We start from the raw sequence: 12,266 nt of genomic DNA, 5'->3' as shown, positions 1-12,266 counted from the left end.
ACCAGTTTGGGTAACCGGTAGTGGAAATTGTGACTGGGTCACTGAACCATTAGGGATGACAGGCTGGCCACCCCCCAAACCGATTCCCCAGTCGCCCATGCCATTGCATGTTTTTAGTCCTTTTTAAATGTTCTGCATGTGCAGAACAATTTATAGGCAACTGTGATGCATGTGCAGAGAACTGGCAGTTAACACCGGCAGCAACCCACCCCTGAGAGGAACAATATAGCACTTGACATTAGAATTTGAAAGGAATTCTGTCTTCTCTGGGAAATACATGGCTACTCCAAGAAAAGGACCAGCTGCTTTAAAGGTTTATGGATAGATTCTATATTCACACTCCTGTGCACCTGAACACTTTTTGATTTTGAAACCAAAGTGTGTGTGTGTGTGTCTATACACACTATATATTACACGCATATGTCTATACATACACATACACAAATTTGTGTGTATGATCATGTTTTTATATGGACATATTTATGTTTGTGTATGATATATATTTATTTATCTACAGACAAATTGTTTTTTGATGATACATAAAACACTAGGGATATACTTAAGCACAATATTATTTTACTATAAATGTTTTTGTTCCCAAAATACCTTGTGCTGGTTAAATGCTAAATCAGACATTGTAGTTTGCCAAAATACTGTACCATTTGGTTGACAAGGTTCCTTCCATGTTAGAAATATTACATCTTCACGATTATCCACTTTTGTCCAATGAGGTGGATGTACACCTTCAGGGACATCTTGTTCAGTGGTTGCACTGTTCATTTCACTAAAGCCTTTCCCATGTTTGTTCCACACAGCTAGCCTATATTCATATGTAATATGAGGTTCTAGATTCTTATCTACAAGGAAAATATTTAACAAGAGTTTATTGTCAATCTATATGCTAAGTATACCGGACTTCTATTTAGATATATCTAACTCAATCTGGTTCACTTTCAGATTTGTGAATTCATCTTTTCATTCCATAAGCTTTGCACCTTAGAAGAATGGTGCATAAATCAAATCTTCATTACACATACATGGGATAAAGAAAATGGATTTTTTTCCCCTCACTTGTAAAAATAGTAGAAAGTGTAATCATTTAGCGGATGGCTTTGGGGTGAAAGTCCAGCGCATTAAATAGGGAAACGAGAAGAACCTACCAACGTAACAGTGTTGTTTTGCCACATTTTTAAGTAATTGAAGCAATAATCATGACAATTTAAATACATTAACTGCAGCATCTAAAATATCTAATCTCACAAGAGGATGCAAGATTTGGAGCAATTCCTCTCAAAGCCCCCATAGTTAAGGGATGAATTTGCACCATTATCTCTGATAGATTTCAAATTATGGAGACCGCATGCAAACCAAGATTGTACATATGTTTTCAGAGATGTGAGTTTAGAAAAAGAAGCAGCTGCTTTAATGATTCACATAGATGTATCATGTACACACTCATGTGCATTGCAAAGCATTTATTCAAAAGGTTTATTTATTTTAATAATCAGTTATAAATTATGATGGGTATAGGTGACCTGTTTCAGAAATCTGGGCTCATTATGAAGATAGGAGAGGTGAATTTTTGGTAATCCCTTCGTTTGATGAACTCTTAGTTTGATTCAGACTCCTACATTTACAATATATATCATTCCAATTATAATTAGCATTGTATTGATATCTATCAATGTACTGATAAAAAGATTTGATTCACTTCAAAACAATTTCCAAAGAGGCCACATGATACATCACTGAATTGATTTCAGAATTTACAACCTTTAGTTAATGAGTCATCACATATTATTTTACCTTTGAATGAATACTGAGTTGGGCCTCCTGCATAAATCTTTTCCTCCAAAGACGGGCATACACTTTTATTTTCTCTATTTTTTGTATAACTACGGGAACTCTTTATCCAAGCACATAAACAAGTATGCTCATCAAAGTTACACTGTCCACAGTATGTTACTTCTTCAGTAGATCTAGGACACAGTGGGATGCATTTCGATTCTTCTTTTATCTATAACAATAGTTACCAAACTTTTGAAGACCTTTAAAAACAACTTAAATAGACATGCACAGACAATTTTCTGATACACATTTCCAAGCTCTTATAATGGTACCTTTCATGAAATGCCAATATCTCACCTTACTATATTTCAATTGGATCATTTTTTAAAAGTTTATTTATAATTTTTTTAAAGACTGTTTTAAATCCTATTGGCTTTATGTTTTAATGTACCATTTTTGAGACAGGAAGCAAAGAGAAAAGTTCCCAAATGCTACAATTCAGTAGGTGTCTACTTGCAGATTGTCATTTTTGTGAGTCACTTCCCGGTTTGGAATCCCTTCTTTAGAAAGCTCTTCCTGGCACCAATCTTAATGGTTTATTGGGTCTTATTGAAACCCTCTGGAACCTTCTAACTTCATTACACTTCACTGAGTTGTTGATTTTTAATATGTATTTCATAGCTGAGTGGCTAAAGACGCTGAGCTTATCAGCTGGAAAGTTGACAGCCTGGGTTCAAGATGCAAGTACTACATGACGGGATGAGCGCCTGTTATTTGTCCCAGGTTGTGCCCACCTACCAATAACAGTTTGAAAGCATGCAAATGCAAGTAGATAAATAGGTACCACTTTGTTGGGAACGTGTTGGGAACGTGACTGAAGTGTTATGTACACTTCAGTCACAGAAGTGTCTTCAGACAATGATGTTTCCCTTGGCTAGGAAATGGATATGAACACCAGCCCCTAAATTGGGCATGACTGGACAGGGAAAACCTTTACTTTGCCTTTACAGATGTTTCATTTTAATCAATATTTTTGTTTTAGAATTTGATAGTTTGGACTGCTTAATATTTCTTCTTTCTTGTGCTCATATGTCCATAATGTTAAAATGATACATTTTGGCATTCCCACCCCTTCATACATAGATACCATATATGTTTATTGCCCATGAAAACCTAATGCAAACTTTAAGAAATCACTGGCTATATGATGAAACAACCAAATAAGCAAGTGAACATTACTATATATACATATGCACATTTTTCAGCCAGGCCAAAGTGTTAACTTTTAGCCTTTATACTAATCTGAAGTGCTGAACAACACTTTACAAGAAGCAGCTAATCATTATTAATTCCTTTAGAATTCACTGCAATAACATCAATCATGGCAAACTCATTTGGTATTAATATGGATGTAATGCAAAAATGAATAATGCACAGAGGAGTTTTTATATTCCTATTTTACAAAAATAGTTATGAACAATGTATTTCTCTTCCCATTGTCAAATCAGAACCACCAAGAGGTTTTCTATCAATTACCTTCATCATCATTCTAGATGAAATCCTGTCAGCGCAAACATATTTCAAGGGATTATATCCAAGTCCATTACAACATTCTTCGCTCCCTGGAATAAGTTCAATCACACAGCATTTTAATGGCACTGAGTTATTCTTTTTAATGTGGGCTTTAGTTTCACCACTGAAGGCTGAGCAGCATACTATACTTGACATATTCACATATTCATGTCTACAACGGAACACTCCTGAAAAAAAGAAAATATTCTGCATGAAGGCAAGAAGAGGAGAAAGTGAAGGAAATTCCAAGAATGCTATAAAATTCACCATAAAAGTACCAGCATGATGCAGCTATTGAAACATAGGAAAGGCATCTTAATGTTGAGTTTAACATGTCAGAGAGGCCTTTGTTTAGTGACTAATCTTGAAGAGCCGGCAATCTCCTTTTTTTGCATAGGTTGCAGAGTGTAACATTTGTAGATCATATGTGCCATATTCCATATTCACTTATTTTTTTCAATTAAAAAAATTAGATTGCTTATCAAAAAACAAAACAACCCCCCCTCCCCAGTTTTGTCAACAAATGAATCAGTGAAAGGCAGGTTTTCTAAAGTCATATAAAATGTAGCATAGATTTATTAGGAATAGGCAGTTTCCCTTAATGTCTATACATTAGTATTTCTGAGTTCTAGTCTAATTTTGTTTCTTCTCCAATTCATTTCTCAAGAAAAAGTGTTAGCATTTTGCTATTTTCTTTCAAAAACGGAGGTATCTCCTCTTTCTCATCTCCAGGTGGTCCTTCAACATTGCAAAAGGGATCTGGGAGATGCACTGGAGGCAAGGTTCCACCAGTTCAAATGTCTTTCCACTGCTGATTGGACATGATTGTATTCAAGCCACAATATTTTACTGTGATTTATGCATATTCTTTAAAGCACTGCTTTGTTATAGTTGTCATTCTGTATGCCAGAGATTAAAAATGGGTTCCAAAAATTCATAAGTAAAGATATGAAACATAATTTAAGTTGAGTTTGTTCCTATTCTTAAATTCTTTCTTGTGGAAGCCAACTCCTGTGTTACAAGAATAAAATAGACACAAAAATAGGCCATGCTCACAATATATATTTTCAATGATATTAAGCATTGATCAGAACAATATACAGTGCCTGTAAATTACACAAGTGTTCTATATTTCTCAGAAGAAATATTATGTTTTCCAAATTGTCCAAGGGTGTATAGAATAACAGGCTTGGATTTAAGGGTATATATGGACACTTTGGAAACTAATTTTAATTAATGCATTCAATCTGTCAGTAGTCCTTGATAATATTGTGATTCAGTATTTACACAAACTAATTTTAGGAGAGCTATAACTTGCTAAAGACAGAAAGGCAATCTGGAAAGAGAATAAGTAAGGTCAAGCCATCTAATTGGGCAGACCAAAGTTCAGCTCTTGAATCTATACAGAGGTTTTGAAGTTCTGTCTTGAGTATCTCCATTAACAAATGAAGTAAACATCTGGTAATCATAGTTACTCTTTCTCAGGCTGAAATAGTTTTGCCAATCCAAATAAATCATACTGAATTAGCCAAATCAACAACTTTGCTTGGAATAAGGCAGCCTCTACAGTCTTAAACCTCTGTTTGAAAAAAAAGGTAGCATTTGTATCAATATTGTATGAACTCTTTTTTTTTTTTATATGAAGAACCAGTGACACAAACAAGGAGAATGTCAGAAAGCTATCAGGGTTTTTATAAACTACTGGAAACCACTGAAGTTAGAGCAAGTATCTAACACCCTCCCCTCTTGGATGGAACAATCCTACTTGTTACATAGTCACACAGGTAGGCGGGCTTTTGGGTAGCTCTGCCTGACCTGCGCATTTCAGTAGGAGGGGTTTCCTTGGACAGGTCGGACGGACCTGTTTGCTCCGCAGCTCTGCTTGGTGGAAGCTCCTGGAATCTTTCACAGGCCGTGGCTGGAGCTTCTAGAGCCGGTTCGCTCAGAGCTCGCTGCGGGCCTGCAACATAACCAGATAAGTTTCCCGGTATCCTTGGGCTTGAGCTGGCTGTGGAAGGAGTGAGTGTTTGCTCCTTTTGGGTAGAGCTTTGGCTAACTCATGCAGGAGTTACCTCTGGTTGTCTAAGAGTGGAGTTGGAGAGATGGCCACGGAGTTGGTCAATATGCCTTCTCCAATTCCTACTATCCTCGAGCTCTAGGAGGTAAGAGCGAGGGACGGTGATGCCTATCACTGTGGCAGAAATCCACAGAGTTCCCCCGGCATAGTTGTGGGTGTATACTGAATCCCCTATGCTAAATGTCCGAATCTTGCTTGCGGAGTCTGGGGGCGACGAGGCAGAATAATTTTGGTATAGCCGGTATAAGTGGGACTTTAGCTGGTGACCCATGAGAATCTCGGAAGGGTTTCTCCCTGTAGTGGCACTGGGTGTGATGTGCTGAATGAGCAAATAGTGGTCAACCCGTGTTTGCCAATCACCCGGTCCCATCCTAGAGAGGGCCTCTTTTGCAGATCTCACCATTCTCTCCGCCTGACCATTGGAGGCCAAATGGAATGGTGCGACCAGGGCATGCCTGATTCCCTGAGCTGCTAGGAAGGTCTCAAATTGCATGGCCGTGAATTGGGGCCCATTGTCAGAGACCAAGATGTCGGGCAGGTCATGTGTGGAGAAAAGACTCCGTAGCACCTTGATGGCTGCTTTTGCCATAGTGGAGGTCATCAGGACTATCTCTAACCATTTTGAGTAGGCGTCCAAATTAAGGAGCTAGAGGAACTCCTGCAGCTTGGTTTGATTGCAAGGTGTCGGGGTGTCCTGAATTGCTTTGATTTTTTGTGTGGTTGGTAAATCCCAGAGCCATCGATTAGGTACCCTAAGAATTCAACTCTTGGCATGTTAATTTGGCATTTCTCTTTTTTGAGACGGAGACCTTTGTCTCTAATTCAAGCCAAAACTGTTCGTACACGTTTTAAAAGTTGTGCCTCATTTGCAGCCGATACCAAAATGTCATCGAACATTGAACTTCACCTGCCTATGCCCACGATAAGGACCCAGTTTCCCTGGTAATCACATAGGCAGATGTCAGGGGTGCGAAGATGCTGCTTCTTTAGGCTAGGGATAGCCTGATTTAGGGTAGACCATGGCATAGATAGATAACCCGGGGTCAATCTCCATCTCACATGGAAAGTCCTCGATACGGACTGTGACCTTCAGCTATTTTGGCCGCCTGGTGCAGACTTGTCCGATTGACGTTTGGTAGGTGACTCTATTGTCGCCTTCTGAGCACTGTGGTGGCTTCTGCCAGGCCTCTCGTTTGGGCCTCTGTTGGTGGTTTGGTGCACTTCTAGGCTGCCAGGCAGTGGCAGGGAATTCACTCCGGGACACCTTGGCGATGTGCTCCTTTCGCTCGCAGCGCTGGCAGGTTGCATTGCGGAAATGGCAAGCTGATCTGGCATGGTCTCCTCCACAGCTAGTGCAAGGCAGGAGACGTGGTTTGAATTTGCACGCTGCCTGGACGCAGCTACTGCACATGCGGCAGCTGTCATCTTCCTCGCCTTCTGAGCTCTCGGGCTCTGTAACCTTGCGATGTACACATGTACTCTTTCGCGAGTCTTGTGGAGCACTTTGGCACTGCAGAGTTTCAGGAGATTTGAAGGCTGATTTGGATGCGAGGTTAGATTTAGCAAGTAACCTCCTCTGCAAGTTAATGTCCTGCATGCCGCAAATTATGCGGTCCAGAATCAGCTCGTCCAGGTCTCAGAATTCACAGTACGCTGCAGCCTTGCGGAGCGCCGCAATGTACTCATTAATTGACTCGCCCTCCTTCTGGTTTCTCATGTTAAACTCATGCCGGTGAATGTGCTTGGACATATTGGGTGCATAGTGGGTTCTCAGCGTCTGCTGAAGCATGGACCAGGTGACTGATTGTAGCGGTGTTGGCTCAGAGAGGTCTTTTGCCATCTCGAACACTTCCCGGCCATAGTATCCAAGGAACATGTTTTTCTTGCAGCCTTCAGAAAGGCCCATGAAGTCATTTGCCTCAAGGAAGCAGTCAAACCGTAGCATGTACAAGTCCCAGTGCTCAGTGACTGGGTCGTACAGAGTCGGTGGGGCGTGCATGACCATTTTGTGTTCAGAGGGCGCTTTTGAGTTTGCCACTCAAAAATGCTGCTCGAAGCCGCGCTGAGCTGCCAGCTGGATGTACTTGCTGGATTGCTATGCTCTTTCGGTTCACCTAGTTGCCTTCCAATCCCACCTTCATCACCAGTGTTAGATTGGGTAATGGATAGGCACACACTGGCTTAACAGTAACAACAGCTCTTTATTAAGTACAAATGAGAACAATCCAGTGAAGGTTGAGTCTGACAGCAGCCCTTTTATAGGGAGCTGTCAGACCCTTCGACCAATAGGATTAAACCTCTGTTCCCACCAGAACAGAGCACCTTGGTGGAAACCACTGAAGTTAGAGCAAGTATCTAACAGAGACCTTATCTGATATAATAAACCTAATGATTAACGCAACCATGCAATCAACAAAGTGATTTTATTTATGGAGTTAGTTAAATTCAAATGCATGTAATGATATAATATCAGAGTGGAACCAAACTTTTAAAACAAGACAGTTTAATCTTATATACTATCAGACATTGGTTTCGTTATAAGAAATCCACATTATTGAACCCTGAGAGGGTAATATGTGAATGAACTGATTAATTTTTCCATTCTACTTACACAGTAGTAAGCAATTTTATTCTCTGGATGTCTTTTATTTCAATTCATTTTATTTCTACTATCAACAAAGGACTGTAGGAGGTTTTTTTTAAAAAAATATTTGTATCCTGCCTTTATTATTTTTTAGAATAACTTGGGGGCAAACATACCTAACACATCTTCCTCCTCCTATTATTCCCACAAAAACAATCCTGAGAGGTGAGTTAGGCTGAGAGACAGTGACTGAACTAAGGTCATCCAGTTGGGTAAGGAGCAGTGGTGGGATTCAAAATTTTTTACTACTCGTTCTGTAGGTGTGGCTTCATGGGCATGGCATGGTTTGGTGGGAGTGGCTTGGTGGGCATGGCAGGGGAAGGATACTGTAAAATCTCCATTCCCTCCCCACTCCAGGGGAAGGTTACTGCAAAATTCCCATTTCCTCCTGATCAGCTGGGACTCGGGAGGCAGAGAATAGATGGGGGTGGGGCCAGTCAGAGTTGGTATTTACCGGTTCTCTGAACTACTCAAAATTTCTGCTACTAGTTCTCCAGAACTGGTCAGAACCCGCTGAATACCACCTCTGCTAAGGAGGGACTATAACTCATGGTCTCCCAGTTTTAAGCCTGATGCTTTAACCACTAGACACTGGCTTATAGGGTTAAATGCATACAGTGACAACGAAGAATTTTAAATATTAATATTCAATTGAAATGAGATTTTTTTTTGTGACTAATGGATAGGCAACTGCAAAAGACTATAGAATATACTTTGTTCATGATCACTGCAGGAAGATTATTATACGCACAAAGATGGAAAAACTTTGAAATATCCACAATGGAGGAATGGTTGGTGAAAATGATAGAATTTGAAGAGATGACAAAATTGGCTCGCTTGATTAGAGAAAAGACAAGAACTAGACAAGAACTAGTGACTGGAAATTTTTAGAAAAAATGAAGTTGTGATTTATGGGTTTAATCAACAGAAAGGGTGGAATATGGAATGAAGGGAGCCACAACATAACTATATATAAAGATGGAAAAACTTAAATATAAATGCAATTATATAAAATAAATATAAATTCCAGAAGGCCAATGAGATAGGTAAGTGAAAGACAATTTCAAAACATGCAGCTACAACAGAGAAGAACCTCCACTTTCACCTCCTGATTTTATGGCATTATTTTCCCCAGGTTATTTGTAAATGACAGGGATGGTTTCCACTGAAGATACCTTGGCACCAAGATGTATGGGGCTTTATAGGTTAAAAGTAGCACTTGATATTCCACCTTGAAATGTATCAGCAGCCAATCCAGAGTCCATGGCATAGGTCTACTATGTGTAGTAGCCTAGCACTGGTTCACCTGAGGATTGAATCCTGAGCAGTTTAATAGGTATGACAAGTTAACCAAAGGTTTATTTATTTATTTATTAAATATGTTTTCTGCTCATCTTACCATGAGGTAATTCTGGAAAGCTTACAATCTTAAAAAGTATAAAACAATACAATCATTGCTCCTTTCCTATCCTCCTCCAAAATATGTGATTATATGTGATTACATCATACAGTGATTTCTTTTTAAATAACAAGTGAGAGCATTTTAATTTAGACACTCTTTGGACCTGCAAAGTAAACTTTTGCTAATGAATTGCTTTTATGCTAGGACAGAAAGAGAAAGCTACATTCTACCACTAAGAATCTCATCTTTGTTTGACTGAATAATATTTTAGCCAAGATTTCACTCATATAACAAGAAGTGACTCCCTTTCTAGTTTCTTTGGTAAACCATTACTTCTTTAATTATTATCAACCTTGTTCCAGCGTGATAAATTGCTAATTACTTAATACCCTAATCAGCGTTCATTCTTTGCACAGATAAACTGTGACAGCGCCATTAATTTAAATAGTAATTTCATTTAATGGCCAGAACGGCACACCAGATTTTTATGCAGCATTTTCTGAAGACTGCATCCATCACTGCAATATTCTGACATAAAGATGTCTGACGTGCACTAACTCACTTAGGGAGAGCAGATGTTGCTGAGCAGAGTTTGGTAGTAATTCCCATAGTGCATCACTTCAGCATGAATGAGCTGCTGCAAATTCAGAAACAGACATCCTTCTGAAACCAAACAGCATAGCCTTTGACCTTACCCTAATTTATCAGACATGGCATTTGATCCTTGACTATTGACACAGAGAATGCACAGTTGAAAATATGCCTATGGTAGTATGGAATGGGATAAGAAAAGGCCCATTTCTCATTGGAGGACTGATTTCTCTTTTTAAAGGAAAAAAAATCCAACTTTTTAAACAATCACCCACAAAAAATAAATAAAATTCAGATTTTTTTTTGCAAGTGCCAGCATAAAGGAGAACCCACCACATGAAACAGTTTCCAATTTCAATTCACAAATTCACCAAAATGTATTAACACGACAAAATGATATGGTCTGGAAACAGCACAAGTTAAGCCTTCCGAAGCCATTCTTAATTGAGTGTTTATGTTTCAGGATAATATGCACAGATTACAGCATGTAAATATGTATAGATTACACCATATGTATAGATTACAACAAGCTTTGTGTTTCAGGTAAATATGTGCAGATTACACCATGTTAATCAGAAGTCTCAGTGCATTGAATTGGGATTATTCCAATGGCAATTTCTTCACAGAACTTCGACCTGTTATTTCATACTCCAACCCAAAGAATCAGTGTTAATTCAACTATTTTTTGGATATGATTATCACAACTGAGCATTAGGAAAATGATAAAGAAAACACACATATTGAAAAAGGATATGGTTTAGTTTAATTGCAATTGCTTTTGATGAAGTTTATGTGAACCCAAGTAAACACCATTTTTGGTCTTCTAGGAAAGATTTCACTGTTTCATATCATATAAGTGACTGACTAATCCAGTACTGCCTCCGTTTTAGAAGCTTAAGTGAAACAGAACATAAAATACATATACAAATAGCAAATTTAAGTTTTCTTAAAAACAAAAGGGTCCTATAGAAGTAGACTGGTTGATTATTAATTTATCATCATTACTCAAGTTTATTTTCTTTACAAATTATATCCTCCATATTAATTGGGCAGCTATAGATGCTTCAAGATTTTTAATATTTCTAAGTGTTTGCATAAACATCCCCAACATTAATCAGATCAACTGTTCTATGGTGCAGAAGTTTCTTTATGCCACCATTAATCTCTTTAATCATTGTTATTATTTGTTTGAATTCATTCTCTCTCCCTCTCCCTCTCCCTCTCTCTCTCTCTCTCTCTCACCTATCACTAAACTATTGTTGCCATTATTATTAACTGGGTGAAATGATGCATCATGGGCAACGATTTTTGAACAAAGGTACATCAAATGAGATATGTTACAGAATGCATCCAAAATCCAGGACTCTTGATTCCTGAGAGAATGAAATTTGTGGCAGGTGTGCCTGCCTCAGCTGCTGCTGTGGTCACATGATGGTCATTTTGAATTTCCTGCCTTTCATGCAATCCCTTGTTCCTCTCCCCATCCATCATATGACTCAGAGAAGCCACAATTTTAAGGTAGAGGAACAAAGGTCTGGGTATCGTTTTACATGCCCCTTCTTTGGTGCACAATCATGCACATGTACAATACAATACAATAGCAGTGTTGGAAGGGACCTTGGAGGTCTTCTAGTCCACCCCCCTGCCTAGGCAGGAACCTTATACCGTTTCAGAAAAATGGCTATCCAACATCTTCTTAAAGACTTCTAGTGTTGGGGCATTCACAATTTTTGGAGGAAAGCTGTTCCACTGATTGTAAGTATCTTTTGGGGGCTCCGTCATAACTCCAAACAGTCATTAAGCAATTGATTCTGAGTTGAGGACTACCTATAGACTGAGTTCATTGCTAATAAAATAATTCTACCTAACATTAAAATGAGTTATTTCAAGCAAAAACTTTTAAAAGGTATATTGGATCCAACATCAGATCGATGTTAAAAAAAATAGCAATAATATTTAAGAAGCCACTCAAAGGATTGAGTTAAATGTACTGTATAGTTTTATGGCATCAAAATCACACTTTATGCCTGAATCTTACACAAAAATGTCAGAGATACTTCAAGGAGTTCTTGTACACTTGTACAAATTTTAAAAATTCTATATATAGTTAATGGTAAAATGAATTCTTTAGAAGAATATGTCAGATAACAGTATCATCTTCTCTTCCTTATTTATATTATTTATTATTTATG

General features: G+C 38.4%; 1 protein-coding gene across 1 annotated transcript in view; it reads right to left on the bottom strand.

The window, feature by feature from the left end:
• USH2A (usherin) overlaps positions 1 to 12,266 on the bottom strand; it is a 507,951-nt gene that overhangs the window by 103,864 nt on the left and 391,821 nt on the right. The window contains exons 53-55 of the mRNA XM_081943929.1: positions 3,325 to 3,548; positions 1,807 to 2,017; positions 660 to 857 (exon numbers count right to left, since the gene is read on the bottom strand). Of these exons, the coding sequence (XP_081800055.1) occupies positions 660 to 857; positions 1,807 to 2,017; positions 3,325 to 3,548 (633 nt within the window). The remainder of the gene's footprint in view (positions 1 to 659; positions 858 to 1,806; positions 2,018 to 3,324; positions 3,549 to 12,266) is intronic.

Source organism: Natrix helvetica (assembly GCF_964273705.1).
Source record: "Natrix helvetica genome assembly, chromosome: 2".
In the NCBI taxonomy this organism is placed as follows: Eukaryota; Metazoa; Chordata; class Lepidosauria; order Squamata; family Natricidae; genus Natrix; species Natrix helvetica.
This window is presented reverse-complemented; position numbering and strand designations above follow the sequence as displayed.